General features: G+C 37.7%; 1 protein-coding gene across 5 annotated transcripts in view; it reads right to left on the minus strand.

The window, feature by feature from the left end:
- Positions 1 to 3,910: 3,910 nt before the first annotated feature.
- SH3TC1 (SH3 domain and tetratricopeptide repeats 1) overlaps positions 3,911 to 22,498 on the minus strand; it is a 32,951-nt gene continuing 14,363 nt past the window's right edge. For 3 of the 5 annotated variants that reach the window (XM_030492897.1, XM_030492899.1, XM_030492900.1), the window contains 13 exons: positions 20,847 to 20,990; positions 20,037 to 20,199; positions 19,166 to 19,239; positions 18,083 to 18,278; positions 17,085 to 17,212; positions 14,917 to 14,958; positions 11,691 to 13,367; positions 10,843 to 11,023; positions 8,305 to 8,455; positions 6,188 to 6,310; positions 5,736 to 5,886; positions 4,735 to 4,931; positions 3,911 to 4,504 (listed from right to left, as the gene is read on the minus strand). In XM_030492897.1, the coding sequence (XP_030348757.1) occupies positions 4,274 to 4,504; positions 4,735 to 4,931; positions 5,736 to 5,886; positions 6,188 to 6,310; positions 8,305 to 8,455; positions 10,843 to 11,023; positions 11,691 to 13,367; positions 14,917 to 14,958; positions 17,085 to 17,212; positions 18,083 to 18,278; positions 19,166 to 19,239; positions 20,037 to 20,199; positions 20,847 to 20,990 (3,458 nt within the window). In that variant the 3' untranslated portion in view covers positions 3,911 to 4,273. The remainder of the gene's footprint in view (positions 4,505 to 4,734; positions 4,932 to 5,735; positions 5,887 to 6,187; positions 6,311 to 8,304; positions 8,456 to 10,842; positions 11,024 to 11,690; positions 13,368 to 14,916; positions 14,959 to 17,084; positions 17,213 to 18,082; positions 18,279 to 19,165; positions 19,240 to 20,036; positions 20,200 to 20,846; positions 20,991 to 22,498) is intronic. The other 2 variants (XR_003992357.1, XM_030492898.1) reach the window with 2 other exon arrangements.

A 22,498-nucleotide genomic window follows, 5' to 3' on the forward strand; every position in this document is an offset into this window, starting at 1 on the left:
GGAAAGGAAGGTTAATGGAGGAAGTGCATGCTATTTTTTCAGGTTTCTGAATTCCTTTCTTAACCTTCTGGTCTGAAGGCCACTGATGCAAAGCTAGAGAGTGCCACCGCGTGGCTAGAGGCTCTCTTGGCTGGCAAACGTTGTAGTTTGGTGCTGCAAAAAATTGTTAAAATTGATTGGATTAGGTCCTGGAAAACCACAACAACATGACGCAGGCTTATCTTTTCTGAGGAGGCCAAACTTGCAAAACTAGGGACATGAGAAAGCAGCAGAGCTCTTACTGTAGTAAAAAAGAGAATAATGGACACCCAACCACCAGGAATCCTGTGTAACTTTCTACTCCAGAGCCTGTATTTTATGCAAAGGTGCTTAATGCAAGCCTTTCAGAGCATGCACGATGGAGCCCAGCCTTCCTTTATTCCAAAGTGAATTCCTTAGGCAAGAGAGGCCAGGGCTGCGCTTCCTTTTACACGCACCAGGAAAGCATAGAGAGTTCGGCACGCCTTTTCACCTAACCCAAAAAGATGGAGAGGACAGGCTCCTCACCTACTGAGTAGGATGCTCTGCATTTTCCTGTTCAGAAATGTGAGCTTCTACAGGCTGAGGAAAGCATGGGGGCTGGGGTCACTCCTTTCCAGTAATTAAGTATTCCATACCATGACAGCATCACTACCCTTCCTTTCTTCATAATCCCATTTTAAAAATGGAGGGGTGACACCAATATATATTATTCCTGGATAAAAAACCACCACAAATCTGGCTCTATGTCTGACAAGGTTCTAGATATGTAGCTGCTCACAAGTACCAGTTCGTGCATGCCTGGAAGCAGAACCTTGTTATTTCAAATCAAGCAGAAATACCTACAGCGTGAGAGTGCTTGCAGAGTTGTTAACAGCTCAGTGGGGCTTTTTTGGCTCATTAAGAGTATCAAACTTTTGCTGCTGCCTAGCTATGTAACTAGTTCTGGGTAGAAGCCCTCTGAATCTATATCTGCTTCCTATGTCCTTTCCCCCTCCTCCTCCCATTTATCAAATACCTCATCCTTAAGAGTCTTTTTCTTCTCTTTCTTTTCTAACAGACAGACTCTGCAGAGGTAAGCCTTTTATACCCTATCTAGGAGGCATCTAGACTCCATGCTGTTCTGCCTTTTCACTTCATTAAGCTAGAAGAATGTCTTGCCAGTTATCCTTTACATAACAGCTACAGGAAAACAGAGTTTTATACCTCAAATAATCAGACTTACATTTGTAGAGACTTGCACAAGAAGGTACAGCAGGTAAGATTCATCTTGCCCACCTATAGACTTCTGCACTGTAGGCAGTTGACAATTCTCTGATGCTAAAGAGAATAGGGCTATCTAACAGCTGTCCTCTGAAGGGAAGATTAATCCTACCACTCTTGATCAAAGCAAACAACTTCACAATGAAATACTTTAGCCCACATTCAGTTCCTCCCAGAATTTGTAAATTCCAACTTTGCTGTCCAAGTGCATTGCATTTATCATCACCGAATTGTAAAATGATGTGCCTCCTTCCTGGAGAAAAAGATATATTTAAAGGTCTACCAGGTTTCGAAGCAGTTTTCAAAAACCTAAAATGCCGTTTATGTATTTGATAGGAATTCGGTTCTTTGAAATCCTATGCCTATGACTCACTTTAACTGCACCGAGTAGAAAAAACACAGAATTCCTGTGTCATCAGAGCAAGGAGAGAAATCAGGTATTGCCTTTTCAAAAGCCAGATACATTTTTGTATGCCGTTTAACTGGCTTGAAGGGAATGGACAAGAAATTCAGTATGCTGTGCGCTGCTCAAACACAAATTAACATTAAAAGGTGAATTAATAATAAAGGACTGGAGTGCTATGAAAAAAACAAACCAACCCCACACTGTGGAATCAAGGCAACAAGATGAAGTAGCAATGCAAAAATGAAGATAGGTCTTAGCAGCAGAACAGAATTCCAGATTAGGAACTGCAGCTTCCCTTCCCAGAATACAAAGAGACTGCCTGTGATTACAGCAGTCAGAGCCAGAGAGAGGTTATAAATTTATCTCTAGTCTAAAAGCCAAATGAAATGGAAAATAGACTGCCAAGTACTGAAAAGCAAGTTAATGAACAGAGAACAACATCCACAATTTTCCTACATCTGCAGAGATTGTACAGGACTTCTGTTGAGTTGTCAGTCAAGGCAAGGAACAGGATATGGGGCAATCCATTTCCCATGCTTGGGACAATATGCCACTCTGAATCTGAGTATTCAATATAAGTTCCTAAGACACTGAAACAGTAAAACTTTCAACCTTAATGGTTAGTTCCAGATGAATTGTGAGTGTCCAGAAAAATTGTGTGCAGAATGGCTTCAAGCGGTACATGCATTTCTACAATTAAGACATTAGAGGTCTGATTTACAAACATAGAGCTTTTTTATTAAAAACAAAGTGCTGAGGTATATTTAATAATGCTGCATAGTTACAAGGCAAAGCACTATCATGTTCATTATTTTTAGCCATCTAATCCTCACCATGAGGATCATGGAAGTTCTTCACAGCAGCAAAACAAACAAATTAAAAAAGTGCTTACTGAGCATGGAGCCTTCTCAAAATAGCAACTAAAAAGTGTTTAAGTTCAAAAGTATAGCACTGAAGCACCACTTCACTTTCTGGACCTTTGAGCCAAGTGCAGGACTGTAAACAGTTACCTTGACTACCTAAGAAGTTGAAGTTTCTCTTCAAGGTAACTGCCAGGTAACAGTTATCATGATAGTGGCAACTATCTGCTCTATAGAATACTGCTTACAGCACTCACTGAGGAAGAAGATGCAATTCCTCCCTCCCTGGAGGGTATCCCAAATGTCAGTCTATCTCAATTAGATATCATTATCCTAGCTCCCTGCAGGTAAGAAGTGTAAAAAAAAAAAAAAAAAAAAAAAATAAAATGAAGAATTCACAAGGTCAAAAAAGTCATATTACTGAATATATATATGGAAAGTGTTCAGAGTGTGCTGTGAATGAGAGATTTTAAGGAAAGAAAGATTTTAAAGCAAAGGACCAAAAGCAAGGAGATTACATAGCTACATAGATCAGAAAAGAAGTTTGGTTTTTGCACCTTTCCCCAGATTTGACAGTATAAGCTAATAAAATACGTGTAACCAAAAATCCCTAGCAGGTTTCTGATAGTATGTGCATCTTCCAGAGATGCTTTGATAATTCAATTCCTTGTAATGTTTCTAAAAAACTAGCAGTTTCTGTATGAAGGTTTTACAGGGAATGAAAAGGCAACATATCAAAACATATCTGAATATTTAATTGCAAGATATCAGACTTTGAGACATTGACATTTCTTCTCAAAATACACAGCATGATCTAATAGGTCATTTCAACCATAGCTTTGGTATGAAAATGTTCGGAGGCACAAAGTTTTAAACCACAAAAATTAACAATCTAGAATTTTTGCAACTGTAGTACATTTTTTTTTAACAAAATGTAGGCATATGCAAGATGATTTGAAATGTAATAAATTGTTGCAGACAATACTGACAGTTCTGAAAAGGGTCAGTTGAGACAGATAATTTGTCTTTGAAAAAAGGGAAAGGGGGCCTTCACATTACCATTGATATCCACAAAACTGAAAATATGTCTAGTAATATGTCTATTACTAGAGATTTCAGTTCTGGAAACCAGTTAGTTATGACAACATGTACATAAGTATTTTTTGGAATTAGAAGGTAAATCTTTAGTGCATGTAAGTACTGCAATAGATGAATTTGATAGGAAGTGAGGGGTGATGTCTGGGGAACTGGATCAAACCAATTCTCAAATACCCCACCTGACATGCTTGTGCAAATGTCTTTACTTGGTGTCATAAAAATAACAGAGCTAGATCATACAAGAAAAGCCACAATTCACATGGAGTGTTTTTTCTCTCTAACACTTTATTAAGTATTTTTCATTGCATCTATACATTGATAATATTTTGGTATCCAGTTTGGCAGAAACAGATAGCAAAGAAAAACTTTTTTAAATAAAACTGCTGGATTTTGGTTTTAGTTCAGTTTGAGGCTGATCCTCAAACAACAAGTACAAGACAGTATATCTTGAAGACAATGAAATGTAGTTTACCGTCATATAAAGTGGTAATTTAGTCTGAAATGCTGAACTCTGGCTTACAGCACTTGTATAATGAGACATTGAATGCATTCTGCATCCTCCTACAAAGCCAGTGCAATATTTCTCTAGGTACTTCTGTAGTTGTTTGACTGCATTTTCCAAAGATGCTTATGAGCTCTTGTAACACTGATCAGGAGCTAGATTTATTCTCCTAACATTCAGCTCTGTTGCAAATGTTCTTGCCTTTTGATAGAAGAAGAGAGACTTTTCCCGATCCACAAGGAAGTTATGGTAGATTATCGCAAGTCTTGTGTAAATCTTCAGTTGAGCTTTTTTATTGCCCAGGTCCATGGCAGCAGCAAGTGCCAAATGGTAATAGCCTGCAGCATCAAAGGGGTCCTGAAATGAGACACAAAGATATTACCTTCTATAGCACAACCAGTGTAAGAGGACATCCAAGCTCAGTTTATTAGGTATCAAACAAGAATAACAGATTCTGAAACTTCAGCAGCTTTTCCCACTTTATTACTTACATTCTAAATGCATAGAAGTGGATTGTGGTAAAACCTGGTGTTATGAAACATTACTTAACGTAATCATTTTCTGCAGCAGTTTCTAGTATTTCTTACCTTAAGATCATAGAATATAATGTCTCCTAATACCAAGTACACCTTCATGTAATACAGTGTTTCCTCCTCAAACTCCAGAGGAGAGGAACAGAGGGACAAGGCCTTTAAATAGAAGTGTTCAGCTAGTTCACAGTGACCCAAATGATGATGGATGGCAGCCAGCCGATGGTAAGCTATTCGCTCATTTAGCTGATTTCCTAATGAGATAATGTATGAGTCAGGATAAAACCAAAGAGACAAAATAGTCAAATAATCTCAAATCAGAATACATCTATGCTATTTTTTTGTTTTATTTCTATATGGTATTTGCTGAACTTTTATTGAAACTAATTTTCCTCAATAAATACATGGTCAAAACCCACCCTTTAAGAAAAAAACTACATAATCCCTGAGTTTTCTGCTGTAGGATTTAAAAGTGTCTGAGATTTTTCTTAAGAAATCACATATTAGTCTCATTTTTAGATACATACACCCTATGCATACATAGAAAAGTAATGAAAGCAAGTTAATGGGATTAAAGACTCCCTTGCCCTTCCCAGTACATAATTTACATGAAAAGTTAAGACAAAAAGATAATTCTCAGACTGATCCAAATGACCTGTCTGTGCTTGTATGGAACAGTGATAGGGTTCTTGATCAGTTGAACAGCTCTCAAAGTTTAAGAATAGTAATTTTTGAAACTAGCCCTAGACACTCAAAAACCTCTTGAGATTATATTATTCATCAGTATTACATTTTAGCTGTTAGAAGCAACATTCAGATTGGATCTACAATCCCAGATTTAGTTCTGTGCTCTACCAAATGTTTTCCATAGAACTTGGAGTTAGAAGAGGCAGCAGTAACATTGTTCATTCTCGAACAGAGCAAAAATAGCAATAATAGTATTGTTATGAAATCCTGGCGGGAAATCTGACTGAATTCAAAGGAAGAAAACCTTTTAAGAGTTCTGTTGTGTTTCAGAGATACCAGACATATTCAGCTATAATTTAAATTGGCCTTACCTAAATTGACACTGAGCATGAGAGATGCTTTGGCATATTCCAGACTTTCCTCATAAGCCTTCAGATTCACCAGTAATTCCACCAGTTTATTGTATAATCTGAGTTCGGTGGTTTTGTTGCCAGTCTGAACAGCAAGTGGAAGAGCCCTGTCCTGAAATATGTAACAGCAACTTAGGTACAGCTAAACCCCAAGATGTGCACTGACAGACTTCCACTGATGTCAAGCAACTTCTGGTTTCATTTTGATCTTTATTTATATCTTACACTCAGAAGAGTAGTTGAAACTCTTTCAGGAGAGGAGGTGATATCTATTAACACCATGGCAAAGTGCTGAGCTGCAGTAGGATATAAACTCTTTGCTGAGAGGATCAGCTTTTGGATCAGCATTTGTAGAACACCAGCTATGATGGGAGGATACATAACTGTCAATGCAGTAGACAAACTGCACAAACCTTGTAGAAAGTCACTGCTTTCTCCTTGTCCCAAGTACCATTGAAAAATATGTCTCCAGCAGCTTCAAACAATTCCATTCCCAAATTTGGATCTCCTGTGTAATGAGCAGCATCCTGGGCAACCTGAAAAAAAAACAGGGGATGGGGAAGAAAATAAATCTTGGTTACTTCATGGTTAAAACAAATCATAAATACTAGCAATTGAAAAGGATCTTAAGGCCTTTTGTCAGATAGGAAAGGCTGTATTTGATGAGACCATGCTCTGTCTTTTTCAGTACCCTGTTTTTGAGCAGGTTGGTGCTGGCTGCTGAAGAAGGAACATAAGAACCTGGGCACATATAGTGTTATGGTCTCCCTTTTTCAGGCAATATTATCCTGCTACCTTAGTCAGCATGTGGCACTAAAATAGTGTATTTGACAGCTGCCACATATTAAATTTGAATTAGGTAGAATTTATCATAGAAATAAATTATAATTGCAAGTTAGATATTGCTAGCAGTGCAGATTTAAAAGCCTGTGACATGAATTCTGTAAATAAATGCAGCTCCACTGTTCTGGTCTGAAATAAGTACATGCCATGTTAGCAAAAAGGATTTTATGAAAGGCTGCATGCATCCTCCTCAAAGCAAGAATACCAGGATAGTCAGTTATAGGATAATGAGAAATAACATAAAAATGAGAAATAATAGTAATGAGAAAGGGGACTTCTACATGCAGCAAGATTAAAAATCTTGCTTTGGCTTTGTGATCTTTAGTTTTCAATTTGCATTCAATTAATACAAGCCCAGCTCTACCTAAACACGAAGGCAGTGACACTTTTCCACCTAAGGACTCTATTGTATCATCTTGTAGAAATTGTGTTTTATATGGAAGTTCAGATGTGATGACCTGCACAAATTACTGGCCCAGTGGTCAACCTTTTAGGGGGCAGACTCCTGTTTGAGACTTTCCTCATCGACAGGCGCTGACTCTCTGCTCTAAATATCAGGTTCCATATATGCACAGTATGGAATACACATGCATGTCCCTGGCCCACTCCTCTTCTTTGAGGAAATAAAGCAGATGGAGAAAAGTCATCCCACATGCTGATTTGGATTTTGTACTATCAAGTGACTGTCTTGAGGGCTATCAGCTAAAGTCATTTATTAAATGAAATTACAGGCCTATAGCACAGTCCCTTCTTGTAAACACATGTATTCACTTTTCCATCTTAGCAGGTGTCCAATTATTTTATTTAGGGATCATATTTTGGTACAGCTCAGACAGCCAAGACTCAGATATTACTGTATCAGGTTCTGTATACACCCTGCACTACAAGGCAGTATTCTCCCTTATAATGGGAGAGAAGTATTTTTAACTTCTTTAGTAAAGCAAGAAACTAATTCCCCAAATACTTCAGTGAATGGCCAAGAGCTATATGGACAACAGAGTCAGATCCAGGTGGCAGTGCCGCTCTGAAAAAGGCTCTAGATTGTCCAGTTTCAGCAGCCACAAGGGCTAGATCCCATTTTTAAGTCGTCTTTCAGTCTATGTTAGCACAACAGTAGCAGCTGCAGCAAGTCCCAGTTGGTGGCAGAGGGTCCGAGGTGTGCAAGCCTCGTGTCTCTGGTGTCACTGTGGCAAAGGCAGCAGCAGCTCCAGCTGGCTCCATGCCTTGCTGTGCACAGCCACAGAAGGAGAGCTTTAGGTGCTTTGGAAATGCTTCCTGAAGAAGCTCCTCTCTTTTCCTGGGGGCCTGCCCCACAAGCTGACATGCTGAGATGTTTGTTATTTGTTACCCACCAGCATGTAGCATACATGGTTTGATCGCTGTGGTACTACAGAGCTGGAAAAGATGATGAAATACACAGAATTTACAACACACAAGGCACTAAGAAAGGTTAGTACCAAAAAAAAAAAAAAAAAAAAAAAAAAAAAAAAAAAATCTTTCCAGAGTCAAGCAACAGATTAAAACAGAGCAGCAACTGAAAATGCTGAGGCTTTCAGCTGCTGAGCATTACATACATGTCCTCATCAGTCAGCAAAATCTCTGGGATCTTTATATTGAATTACTCTCTTACCATACCACTCGCACTATGCTGACAACATGTGCATGCCTCGAAGTGTTGACAACATACCTGAATATAAAGATCCACAAGCTCATTCTGCCTCAGAACATAATATATCTTTCCTGCCCGTAGCCAAGCATACGCCTCTTTCTCTTTTTTCTGCAGATCTATAAATATTCCAAGGCTTCTTTTGGTATATTCCAGAGCTGACCTGTAAGCCCTGAAAGAGGGAAAATTGCTAATTACCGAGGGGTTCTTCGCATCAGCGAATGGTTTTCTTCATAGTGAGAAAAGCTTTATGTTAAAGACAAGCTGTTTCCCCTATTCAATGCAAAAATTATAATTTCTTATCTCTATTACACTAGTAACTAGCAAACTGAGTCTCTTTTTCTTTTCCTTTTTTTGTTCAGTTTATGTTTCCTGTTAGATTGTTATCACATAATGTTATTTCAGGATAGTTTAGTTTAGATGTGTCCTTCCTCTACCTCAGGCTAGTGACAGGTGGAAAAAAAAAAATCCTTCTTCATCTTTAGCTCTTGTATAATTTATGGCTTTTTCCTAGAAACTTCAGAAAGGAATTGCATCTGTAAACATTTTTTGCTAAAATCACTTAGGCATCTGGCTTAAGCACAGTTCAGACTAATCAGCAATTGCAGAGAAAGTTGGAACAGTTTTAGAAGCACCTAAATTATCAGAGCACTGAACAGTGCAACTTTCAAGTGTAAGGACACTGTGCCCTAAGAAGAGTGGTCATGCTCTTTATCGGAAGACCTATCAGATTGATTGAGCTTATGGTGCTTTATACCAGACCTAGAAATCCCCAAATTAAATCCTTCTGTCTTGCATTAGACTCCCATCACCTTGACCTGATGCATTTTCCTCCAAGCACAAGAAAAATATATTAAAATATAACATGAACTGCACAGTTACAGTGAAGTTACAAAGCACATCTTTAGAACGGCATACTTAGACCTCCAAAGAGATCAGAAATGGATCTGGAAGCAATACTTTCCCTTGTATTTCGTATTATCAAGATTTCAGTTCTGTCTCAACAATTTATGTCATCTTGGGGAGTGGCAGGGGAGTTTTTAGCACTTTTTGATTCTTACAGAAATTGAAAAGACCTGTCACTCCCTTTATACTTGAGAGAAAGTGAAGATCAACGGAACAAGCCTGACATTCCAGTTTTTGCTAACAAGCAAGATGAGGAAAGGTAAGATAGTTGAAATGGTCTAACTCAACCCAACTACTGAATGCTACTTCTATCTCCCCTTCAGAGTTTTCACTTTTACAGCACACAGAAGCATATACCAGCCTATAACCCAGCACAGCAGCTGGATTGGGTCAGGCTATTTCTCCTGGCACGACCACAGTAGTTTACAGTGAAGGTGGCGACACCACAGACATCACTGTTTTCATTACTTCATCATAGACGCATATCCTTGTTACTCAGGGCTGTTAACTCAAAAAATACTGTGATACTATGGTCTAATACCATATTGTGAGTGCATACTATTAGCCTATGTAACCTTATCTACTAAGGTTACACAGCCAACATCTGGGAGCCAGGCTCCTAGGATATATAAATTCCATGTACTACATGCACACAAAGCAGCAGCTTCTCCAGCTAGTGAAATCCTTCTGCAAATTCCAGGTAGTTTGTAATCTTAACCAACTCCTTTGTCTCCAATGGATGCTCGCCAACTGTATCATTAAACAGCAGTTAACAAATCAAAATAAATTAGGTGATATACTAGGAAAGTTAGAGGCTTGGACTGCAGCCACTTAAAGCTAAAATAAGTATCTATGCTTTCCATAGCTGAGGATATTTTTTTCCATTCTTACTGAGGCATGCTTGAAAATACCTGAATCTAGAGTGACTCCCTGAAGTGAGATACAGTAAGAAAAAATATCAAAGCTGTCTTAAACACTTTAAAAAACATCTAGAGAAACCTGTAAATTTCCCCAGCACCTGTTAGTTACTATAAATCGGCTTGTGTAGTCTGTTTTCCATTAAGCAAAGCAAAAAATACTGGTATTCTGAAAATAAGAGCAGTATAGAAGCTTCTGGAGCCTGATACGATGCAGTTTTGCGTATAGGCTTTGTGCTGCTTTAAGTTTGGAAAAAAGCATTTCCTCAAAGAGAAACACACAGAGACAATGGGATGTCTGACCTGTTTGGAATATGTTGTTTGGTTTCTAGTGGAAAAATTGTTTTGTAAAAATCTATCATTGCGAACAAGGCACCTGCCAGCAATAATCCTAGAGCTGTAGCAGCCATCAAGAGTTGCATGACAGACGATATCTTTTAAAGGTATTTACACAGATTTTAAGAGTAATTTGGCTTGTGAAGTGGTGCTAATCCCCACTGAACATCTTGTCTCCTTTGAGAAATCAGTTACTTAAACCCCAACAAAACAAAAAACAACCCAACCACAACAAGAAAAGTTTCCGCTACCACTGGACCCTTCAATTCCAACAAAGTGTATTGGCAAAGCAAAGAGAAAAAATAATTGGTCACATTCAGCTATTGCACAAACTGAGATCCTTTAGCATGACAGAAAAGTTACAACCAGAATAAAAGCAAAGCCATTCAGCATATCTTACCTTTCTGTTCCTAAAGACAAATAGAGCTGACTAATGGTTTCTAAAATTTGTCCCTCCAGAACTTTGTTGGACATCTTCCTAGCTAAAGATAGTTGATATTCATTGTAGATGACACACTGAGCCTCATTGGGAACAACTGTACTGTAGAACTGACACAGCAGTTTAATTGCTTGTAGTTGACCTAGGAGATTGGAAATACTAACATGAATCTTGATTTTAAAATGAAAGTTAAATTAGTTTTAAAATAATTCATTCTTACCATTTCACAAATCACAGCCCAGACAATGAATAACAATATAAAAGTCATAACAAGATGATTCCACTGCCAGTTTCTTCACTCCCAAAGTTAACAAAGACTAGAGGTTACTTCAAACTTGATCTCCAAAATAAAATAATAAAACACTCAACTGTATAAATCGCCTTAATCATGATAGTGAGAATAAATAAATAAATGGGTCTTCTAAATACAATTATTTTATGCAAAAGTAATCCAGATTACCAGTTGTTTTCTTACCTTTAAACTTGAGTCTGGTGCTCTTCATACTACCAACAATAGAACTATTGTAAGTATTATTGAACATAAAAATCCCTAGACATTTTACTGATTAAGTTGTTTAGGTTTTTCTTAACATTTCATTTTCTCTACAATTTCTGACAAACCGAAGCACCACCAGAAAAGCAAGCCAACATGGATTTATTTCTCCACCATTATGGGACAGAATCACTTCAATAGCTGTCACATAAACAACATTTTTATGTCCAGTTAAGGAACAACTATAACATATCTATATAACAAACATTCCCAAACAGGGCACATTTCATAACTGAAAGAAAAAAAATATACTTACTTTCCAGATGATTCGTCTCCATTGCAACTAAAAATGCCCATTCATAGTAAAACCTTCCTTTTTCTCTTTGAGTTCCACCAACATAGTAACATCCCAGCTGAAGGAGGACTTGGATAAAGTCTTGGCTGTAGTCCATACTTGGAAGTTTGGAGAACAGCTTCACTGCCCTGATATAATAATATTCCGCCAGCTTGCTGGCTGCTGCATGCAGACAGAGTGTCCCAAAATTAGCCAGGACTATAGCTTGGTTATGGGTCATATCAGTCTCTTCTGAAAGACGCAGTGCTTTGTAGTAGCTCTCAGCAGCTTCTTTTGTATTGTTTGTTCTTTTCAAAGCAATAGCAAGCATATTATAAGCACAGCCTAGTTGCTGAGGATTGCTCCATGAAGAATCTACAACAGCATTTAAAATGGCTAAAGCCACATCATATTGCCTGTAGAGAATGTATAGCCAAGCAAGTGCAACCAAATAGTTCATAGTTTCCTCTGGCTTAGAAGAAACATCAGAGTCCAGTGCTTTCATCATGTAAACAATGGCTTTTCCATACCGTTTGTGGTGGCTGTACAGTTTTGCTAAGCTAAGATAGATAGTGCTGCATAGTCCTTGCTGCTCATTAGTAAACACAGAGGAAAGTGCTTGTATGAGGTAAGGTGCCACTTGGGATGGGAGTATTGGTTTGTATTTCCTCAGGCCATAGAGCTTGGGAGCATTTTTGATGACTAAATCAATCATTTTCAAGAAATCCATTAAAGCACTGGAGCTCTGAGAAGAGGCGACCTTTATGCAACTTAATACAATGTGTGGCAAACACTTTTCATTGTAGGACTCTGCTAGTTTGATATAACAGTTGTTTTGTAAGCCCAAGTCATTAAGCAACAGTTGAAACCTTTCCAAGAATGGTAGTGCCTCTTCATGTTGCTTGTGTGCACTGTAGTGTTTTGCCAGGAGAAAGCATGCCCTTGCCTCTGCATGTTTGTTCTGGCTCAGAATTGTCCTCTTCAGAGCATATTTCAGAATATCTGACTCCAGGTCAGCACTGCAAATGTAGTTGGGAATTCCCATGAGGAGAGCTGTAGCCTTGTCAAAAACATGAGCACATTTTTCTTTGTTCTTCTGTGTCAAATATATAACTGTTAGATTTGTATAAAGAGCAGTTACAAAGTACAAATCGCTAAACCCTCCAACTACTGCTCTCAATGCTTCCTCAAAATACACCCGAGCTTGGGAAAACTTCAGCTTTTTAACACTAAGCCTGCCTAAGAGAAAGCATAGCCTTGCTAGTGCCCAGGACATACCTGCTTTCTTTGCTGCTTCCCGTGCTAATCTAAGAAAACTAACCAGTTCTTCTTCTTCAGAAAACCCATAGAACATACTGTTGATAAATGGATAAGAAAAATCATACAGGTCTTTGAAGTTTCTCTCATACTCTTTCCTATTTAAAAAGAGTAACAATGACTCAAAGATGTCACATGCTTGATCATCATCTTGATGTATGTGGAAGCAAGGTGCTTCAGGTGGAGGAAAGATCTCCTCATTCGGAGAGCTAGCAGAATTTTTTCCTTCAGTAGCTGGCTCTTCTGCCCAAGCAGCCTCCAAATTCTTGAAGTTCTTCAGGAATTCTTCTATCTTGCCATTCTTGATAGTAGATTCTGAGCTTGAATGTGAACATGGAGTTTCTGAAATTCAAAAATAAGTTACAGATCACAACTTCATGTGTGCATACACACATGGTCTTTCATAGATCAAAGAAAACATTTATCAGTAGAAGATGCTGTTAGGAAAATATTATCTAAACCTACTGCACTTTCTTAACACCATGTTTAGGAGACAAGCCAAAGATGGGGAAAGGGAGAGATCAAGAAGGATCAGGGAAGAAAAGTACAGGAGAGTGAAGGAGTGGGGATAAACAGGATTTGCCACATGTAAGCATGTTGCTGATCAGTACACGTGCCTAGCCAGGCCCTGTGCCTGATCCAACACTGATCCAGTTTAAGTCCAACATTAATTTGAACTGTTTTGTGTCTGAGTGTATATTTTCTGTTCTCTGTGCGTGTGTATGAGCAAGAGATCTGCCAATGAATTCCAACTCTGACTAGCTGGTAAGCAGGAAGAGAAGACCTGAATAAAGGGTCCCAAGGTCAGGTTGTGGATACTGAATGGGCTTAAGGTTTAAGGGAACTGTGAATTCAAGCATGCATACAAGCTGAGCAAAGTATGCTGATGTCCTGACAGAAAGCTGGGGGAGGGGGGGGCGCGGAGAGGGGTGAACAAGACTGAGCAGTTGGGGTGTTGCAAGGATGCCTGCAAAGGTTCTGTTCTCCTGTCCGCATAATCTGTGTGGCCAACCGTGCCTGTATGATGTGTAATAAGATTTCTTCTTCTAATCAAATACCAACCCTGATTCTCTGCTGGCACAGATCAACTTCCTTAAAATGGCCAAGTTGTGGCAATTGATGCAGTCATTAATCTAAACTCTCCTACTACTGACATTGTTGAATATCTTAGAAATACATTTAAAAAAAACAAAACCAAAAAAGACCACAAAAGCCAACACACCAAAAAAAGACAAACATGCCATCATTTCTTTAGTCCTCCCACTGTTATTCAGGCAAGGTAACAGGGTAGTAGGGCAGAAACTAGGGAAATAGTTTGTAGTCAGTCAGTGCCTAAGTTTACAGCTGCATATCAACAGGGGCTTATCAATGTTGCAGATTTAGAGCTCAGTTTTCTTAGAATTTCATTTCTAAAACCATTCAGCAAAATCATAAATATAAAAATTGGTATTTAAAAAAAAATGTACTATAAGCAATGATAGTGACAGCTTAGCATCTAAATGCCAAAGGGAAATAATTCTGCATCCTCAAAATATCTCCTTTGAAAAATATATTTATGGGATGAAGTTTTCTAGCAGATGGAACATCTGCTGGAATTCGAAGTCAGCACTTGCCAGGTGCCCCATAAGCAGTATTTTGCCCTGTTAAATTGGGGGGTGGTGCATATATGAGTGTCACAGCAGTAAAAAGAGGTCATGCAGTTTGCAGTTAGATAGGAAAGTCCAAGACAGACATCAGTGAAAGCCCACAATGTCTTATAGCAAAACCTAAGAAAACAAACAAGAAATTTAAGAATACAGAGACATTAGAAGAAGAAAAGTTGGCAAAGATGCCAAAAATACCGGCATTCACATTAATTTTATGTAAAAATTGTATGCATATGAAGTATTACCGCATTCATGAGCTTTCTGAAATTCTGGTTCTTCTAATTGGTCTGTAAGAAAGAAAAAAAGTCATGTTAGTTATGGTATCTTAGTTCCTTTTCAGTTTTAAACATCCTAAAATAAGGCTATTTTTCATTTCAGAATTCTTTGTCAGCAGAATTGGGTATGTCCTGAAAATTTAGAAGTGAAGAAATTTAAGTTTGAGCCAAAGCTAACAGATACTAGGGACTTACACTCCTACTGACGCAATTCAGATTTCTACATGTTTATCATCATGCACCTGCCACTGCTCAGTAAGGTGGGGAGATATCTGCATATTGCACTTAGAATTAAAGCCAATGTGTTCTCCATGAGGGATGCATCGCTGCTGCATTGAAGTTCAAATGAGCAGCATAGATACAACCATTCCCTACAACCTACCCCTAAGATGAGGTAACAAAAAGCTCTTAATATTACTGAAGCAAGTTTTAGCATCACTTTGGGAGGAAGGAGGGGAGGGGGATAACTATTTAACATAGCTTGCATATAGATAAGTGTGTCAGACTTTTCTGGCCATTCCAATAGCATGTAGATGAAAAATCCCTTTTATTTATCTTTTAAAAGGTGTACCTTTAAATTCCGTAGACGCTACTACTATAGATCTAGTTTCAAATGTTTAACATGGCACATCTGTAGAACATTTATGTATTACCTTGAGAAATATCTTCTACAAAAAAATAGCATTTCAGTTGTCATACTGCATTTCAGGATTCTGTTCACTGTCTTTCATACATTGGATGCAACATAAGTGGTACTGAGTGTATGAAGGATGTGTGGAAGGCTATTTCACTAGCCTTTAAGAATGTCCTTTCACTGACTATTTACTTCTCAATCTTCTTTCTTTAAATGATTTCCTGACTTCAGTGGACAAATGCCAGAGATGTTTACAAAAGTCATGACTTAATGCACTGAATATTCCACTGGGGAATCGCTCGCAAGTAAATACTTCTCATTAGATCGATGTAGATAGAAGGAATAAAAACCCCCATTTACTCAGATCACACAATAAAATATCAAGTGAATATTGGAAATGCTTGCTCTGGGTAAGTCAATTTACATTGAGCAACAGTGCAATTTAAGAGAGAAAAGTGATAAAGATGGTACTATTAGCTGGAGAAGACGTGAAAAGAAGTTGGCACTTGTAAAGATTAGGGAGGAGATGAGATGTGGTGAAAAAATGTGCAACAGGCAAAAATAACAGTGTGTCTATTAAGCCTGTGAGATTGATTTAGTACCTAATAGAAGTCTGATGCCCATTTCCAGGCTTTCTATTTGAGCAAGGAAGGTGAGATGTGGAGTCATTTTGCAACCCAGATCTGAAAAGCCTTGGTTATTGTTCACAAACACACACTGATTTGCAGAATTAAACCAATGCACCCAAGTCCAATCTACACATGGCTCCTTTCAAATTGGAGCCTACGGGCCTGTCTTCTAGGATGGCACTAAAGGAGGTAAAACTGTTAGATATTTGACAAGCATACACATTGCCACAGAACAGCCTGTGCTGGGATAAGAATTGCTGCTCCTGCTCAGTTCAGCGAGACAATTATATTACACTACCTTGCACTGAATCTGTAAAGGTGAAACCTCAATTATCCCAGTTAGTTCACGTAAAGAATGAGCACTTAGAAATTACAGCTGTATCAGAGGTCGTGTAGCTAGAAGTATATATTTTTTTCTTTGTAGGAATAGGAAAACAGCAAAATCCATACCTATAAAACTTAAATCAAGCATGAAGGGATATGTTTGCCTTAGTTGTCAATAATTACTATGTCAACTTTCCCAAGATGAATGAAAAGCCAGCAGTATTTGGGTGAACATACTGCATTTTATAATACAGCATGCTGATATATGAAAGCTTGAAGATCTGTTCAGCTCAGTTTTTAAAACCCTGCTGTTTAATTCACTCAAAAAAGGACAGAAGAAGATTTGTAAATGCTCTGCTGGGGAAAGTCTTGCATCAGCAGGAAAATACAAAGATTATATAAAAGATTTTTAGATGCCATCTGATCAAACTGAATATCAATGTATTTCAAGGTAGTTGTAAAGGTTGGAATCTCATTGAAATAAGAAAAAAAAAAGTTATAACAGGGATATAGGAACTGTATCTTGTTCCCTAAGGAGGAGTAAAACTCACCTATTCTGTACACAGAGCATACATCTGTGATGGATGTTTGTTTCAACAAATGTATCACTTCTTCCAAATCTTTTTCTTTTCTAAAAAAAGATAGCTCTTCTGCTTCAAGAAAATCCAGGTCTTGTGTCCTAACAAAGAAAGGAGCAGCTTTGAAGGTGGCTGAAAGCAGATTTGGATTGAGGAACTCAGTCAGGAGGTTGTTAGACAGACTAATACAATCTTTACATTAGAGGTCCTTTCATGTTAAAAGTTAGTAACATTCATATTTATAAAGATACGTACAAGCTGGTAGAAGCTCTGCTTGCAGATAACAGTTTCTGCCAGATCAGGTTAAGTTTTATGTCTGTTTCATGGCATAGCATTTTATGAGAATTTATTAAAAGCACAAAGCTTTAAAGACACTATGGCATTAATTTTCTAATATAAGCTTAGTTACACATCTTTGTACCTGCAAACAATGGTTAAGAACCTGTTTCAGCATGCAAGCAATCCAGAAAAAGTAGCAAGAGCAGCTCATTTACATGGTGCCAATGCATGCTGAAATGCACACTTTTTACAGGTTTCTGTCCACATTATGAGCAATTATTTGTAAGAGGAGCCCCATTTGAAGCAAGTCCTGTAATTAAGGGTACTAGCAAAACCAGAATTTGGATGCTTTAACATAGACCTTCAGAGACCAGCAAAAATAGAATCTTCTGCAAGAGTAAAGCTTCTTGGATCTTGTGATCTAGAAAATGGAAACTGAACCAGATATAACTACAGAAACCCCTTCTCCCAGTAAGAAACTTGGGTAGAGGCTGATGATGTTTTCCAGCATTTAAGCAGATTTCCTATTTTAATTTCTTTGCATTTGTTGTGACTGATATACACTATGACAATTCTCATTAAAACAATCAAAAACAAAACACGAAAAAGCAAACCTGACTTCAATATTCAGTATGTTAAAGCTCAGGAGACTAAGTTCCTTTTTGTCTGTTAGTTAGATATCTATCACTTACTTATTTCTACATAAGTCCACTTTAACATGACTTGTCTTTACAAAACCTATTTGGCCAGTAAACACATGTCTTCCAAGAAACCACTCCATGCATTCAATGTAGTATCCAAGAATCTCAATTTTGTCCCCTTCCTGGAAGCTCATCTCTTCTAACACAGTACTTTCATAATTCATCACAGCTAGACAGGATCCCCTTGCTGTATGATAAGGAGAGAAATAACATTAGCAGATAAAGTAATTTAACAACACAAATACACTTAATAAAGTAGCAACTCATCAAAAGAGCGTATTTAGCAAAAGACATTTTTGGAACTTGAGAGTTCCAGCTCTCATGGAATGAGATATGAACATCCATTGCAGCAAGATTTAAAGCATCCAAGCCTAATAGGTTTCATTTGAGCAATGAGAATAGTAAATAACAGCATAAAAATACAAATTTCCCAGTGATTAGAAAGGCAAGTCTAAAATGTTTTCAAAATTCTAGCAAATTCCATCATGAAGCAATGAAAAGAAATGTTTTAAGTCCCTACTTTCCTTTTATAAAGGGCCCTGAACTTGGGCCAGAGTAAAAATATTTGAACCAAGTAATAAAATCCATGTTGGATAAATGTGCAGTTATATACCAGTATTAAGACTAAGATGTATGTAGAAAATAAGACATATTTAATCACAAGCCTCAGACCATCTGTAGAAGTTTCATTTCTCTGGTAGTATTAGATAAAGCAATACCCATGTGAAAGGTCCGCAATAATGACATTGGTGCATTTTCTTAAAATTTGTTTCTCTCAAACTCTCTCAAACCCAAACAGGCAGCCCCAATTTAATTACTCTTCACTACTTTGTGCATTTATTTAGTATAGTATTTAAGAGGGAAAAAGGGAGAGATAAGCCTTTAGAGTTTAACTCAACTTAGGCAGAGATTTATGCTCTCATTAATTTTACTGCAATGCAATTTTGAAAGCCGTTTTCCCATTCTAATACAATGGGGAAAAAGTTATTGAACCTTTAGAGCATGCTCTAACAAAAGCAGGGAATAAGTATGGGTTTTTTTTTTTCAATGCTGATGTTTGAATGAGTTTCTTACCAACTTTCCTAATGCATTGTGATTCAGTTTTGAATGTAAAATCAATAGGATCAGAATACCCTTTAAGAAACCATCTGAAAGTAGAAAAAAAAAAAATTGAAGTTGGTGTATAAAATATTTTATTAAAAGTTCTGACAAAACTTTTTATTTTTAAAAGTTTTAAAATATTTTATACCCATTTAAAAACAGATGCACCCCTGCCACAGTTATCTTTCAGTTTCAGCACTGTCCATACACAGCTATGTTTTGAGTAATATTAGTAGTAAGAGTTACTTCGGTCAAACAAACCTGAGAAAGTCAGGATATTTCTCCCCGCCCAAGGTCAACAGAAAAATTCTAGTTTTTTTAACTACCAAGAGGACGAAAAATGAATGATTTCATGGTGATTCCTGATGTGAGTCCATTGATGTAATTTTTGCTTTATAGCATTTATGAGGTCGGACATGACCTTGAAATAAACTGCATTAAGGAGGCGGATGGCTCCTGTCAATAGTGTTGAGTAAAAACACTTCTAGACTGTTATCATCTGCATTTCCAAGTATCCACCTGTTATTATCCATATTTGCAAGCATCATGAAAATTGAAAATTCTCACTTCATGTTATTCTATAAATGTTAATAGATTTTATTTCAGACTCAGGAAAAAAAACAAAAACAAAGCAAAAAAAAAAAAAAACCACAAAAAAAAAAAAAACAAGCCAACAAAACCAAACAAAAAACCCCACACAAACAGTATCTAACTCATAAAATGGTAAGCCATCTTTAAATGCTCTGCAGACATCTGGATTAGTTTCAGTTGTGTGGTATGGAAGACAGACGTGTACAGATGAAACAGATGCATATGAAATAGGTAGCTAGAGTCAGGTACCTACTGATGAAAAGGGATCAATGGCTCCACAGAAGCATTAGACATGTCACCATCCACAGATCCACCTGCTATGTCTTCAGTAAAAGCCCCAGTCTCAAAATAAGTGTTTATTTCATTATCTGTTATCTTTCGTATCAGATTGTCAGGATATAAACCAAAAAATGCCCCTAAAAAGAAATCAGTGGAGCAGATATTTTACGTATTGTTTTAGTGTCATACAAGCTTTAAAACTGGCTTCAAGACCATCAGTAATATTCAATTAGAAATTGAAAACATGAGATTCCATAAGATTTTTCTTTGATTGTCAGATATTCATATTTTCCTGTCTAGTCTCTCTTTCCATTTTTTTTTTTTTAAGGAAAAAAAAAAAAATGTTTGGCAATATGTAGAACCTTCTGCTGCTGCACCATTTTGCACATTCTTATTGCATTAAGCAATGATCTGTTGAGCCTATCATTCCATCTCTGATGGTCACAGCAGGTCATCCTATTTAGGAGAAACACAAAAGCTTGGCGACTATCTGTAAACCCTCTCCTGTACATCTCCAGAATCTGCAATAATATTAAGCAAGTTCCCTCCCTAATCCTTTTGATATCCATTTATGGACCAGTTGCCCATGAATTTCTCTAATCCCATTAATGATCCTACTGAACCCAATCTGTGTTTGTTCTTTTTTCTCTTTCTGGAGCATTTGAGTGAATATATTCAAATTTCAACTTCATTATCTATTTAAATAGGTCTTAATGTTTGATTTGAGAATTTTAAAGAAAGGTGCTTCTCTAAATTTAGCATTAGCATGTACAGTGTTCCTTACCTTCTTGTATTAGCAGGCTTCTGTACATCGAATTTAGTGATTTTTCACTTATAGAGACTTCAATGCCTGTTTCTTCCTCCTCTTGAGAATAGAGCCAGAAAGACTGATCTAGGAATAAGTTCTCCATGCAATGATCTATAAAACCTAGAAAAAAAATAATCCAATTTGGTTTTCCTTGCAGTGTTGTACAAGAAAATAACCTTTCACAAAGTCAGAGACTGGGGCAAACATTCAGATAACTTTATTGCTTAAATCAAAATATAGAACTAATTTTACTACACAGTATTGGCAAAATTACATCAAATCATGTGCGTTACAGCTGCTTTTAATGCTTACCTCTCACAAACTACACCTGAAAGGCAAACAACTTTTCTGTGCCTAATCCTGCTGAAAAAGCAGGCTGTGTCCTCCGCTTATGTGGGTTGCCCTTAGTTTAACTATATTTGAAAGGTTTGCAGTCAGAGAGGCGATCACTAACCAGCTTTGAGCAACAGGTGCTTAGCAACACTTAATAAATGATGACTGGAAATAATCTCATAAAATAAGTTTATATTTATTAGGTTTATATTATAATCTTTATGAATTTTTGTTGCCCGATGCAGCTGTGCCAATTAATGCAGGTACTGTGCCTGGCTATCTGTTTCCTGGAATTTCTTTGGGACGGAGATGATGCTGCATTCCAGAGTCATGTAAATCATAAGAAGGTAGTGCTTGATCTTGGAAACTGGGTCTCCTTACATTAGGGATTAGGGCTTTCAAAGCTATATAGTGTTATGGGGAGATCTGGAGTGGTATATTATGATCAGTACGGTATAGATAGTAGATTATTAAAGTAAAAAATCAGGTGCACAAAGTGGAGTCAAAGATCTGATTCAAATGCTACTCATCAAAAAAGACCTGTGAAGTCATGGGATATTAAAAATGGAACTCAAATCAGTGGCATCATATTGTTACAAAAGCCATGCTCAGATTTAGAAACAAAACTGAAGCAGGCAAAGCATATGAAGCAATCCTTGTTTTACTTGATATTTCCTCTGAAGCCTTACCAACTCTCCAGTTTGCTCACTACTATTCAGGAAAGATGTGGAACAACCAGAAGAGTCCAGTGGGAAGCATGATCAGAGGTCTAGAAAATACACTTGTGAAGAAGGATTACAGGAATTAGGATTGATTTTCCTAGTGAGAACAACACTGAGTGGAAGTGCACGTTAGATGTCTCCGTGGTGCAAAGCAAGAGTTACCTTCACATATCTACAGTGAGCAGAAAAAGCTGTAAAAGCATTCAAGTTGCAGCACAGGTTAGACTTTAGGACAAAACCACTTGGCTTGGAATAGACTGCTTCCTCATGGAGGGCCACAAGGATGATAAGAGGGCTGGAGCACCTCCCGTATGAAGACAGGCTGAGAGAGTTGGGGCTGTTCAGCCTGGAGAAAAGAAGGCTGCGTGAAGACCTCATACCAGTATCTGAAGGGGGCCTACAAGGATGCTGGGGAGGGACTCTTCCTTAGGGACTGTAGTGGTAGGACAAGGGGTAATGGCTTCAAACTTAAACAGGGGAAGTTCAGATTAGATATAAGGAAGAAGTTCTTTACAGTGAGGGTGGTGAAGCACTGGAATGGGTTGCCCAGGGAGGTTGTGGATGTTCCATCCC

Source organism: Strigops habroptila, chromosome 7 (genome assembly GCF_004027225.2).
Source record: "Strigops habroptila isolate Jane chromosome 7, bStrHab1.2.pri, whole genome shotgun sequence".
In the NCBI taxonomy this organism is placed as follows: domain Eukaryota; kingdom Metazoa; phylum Chordata; class Aves; order Psittaciformes; family Psittacidae; genus Strigops; species Strigops habroptila.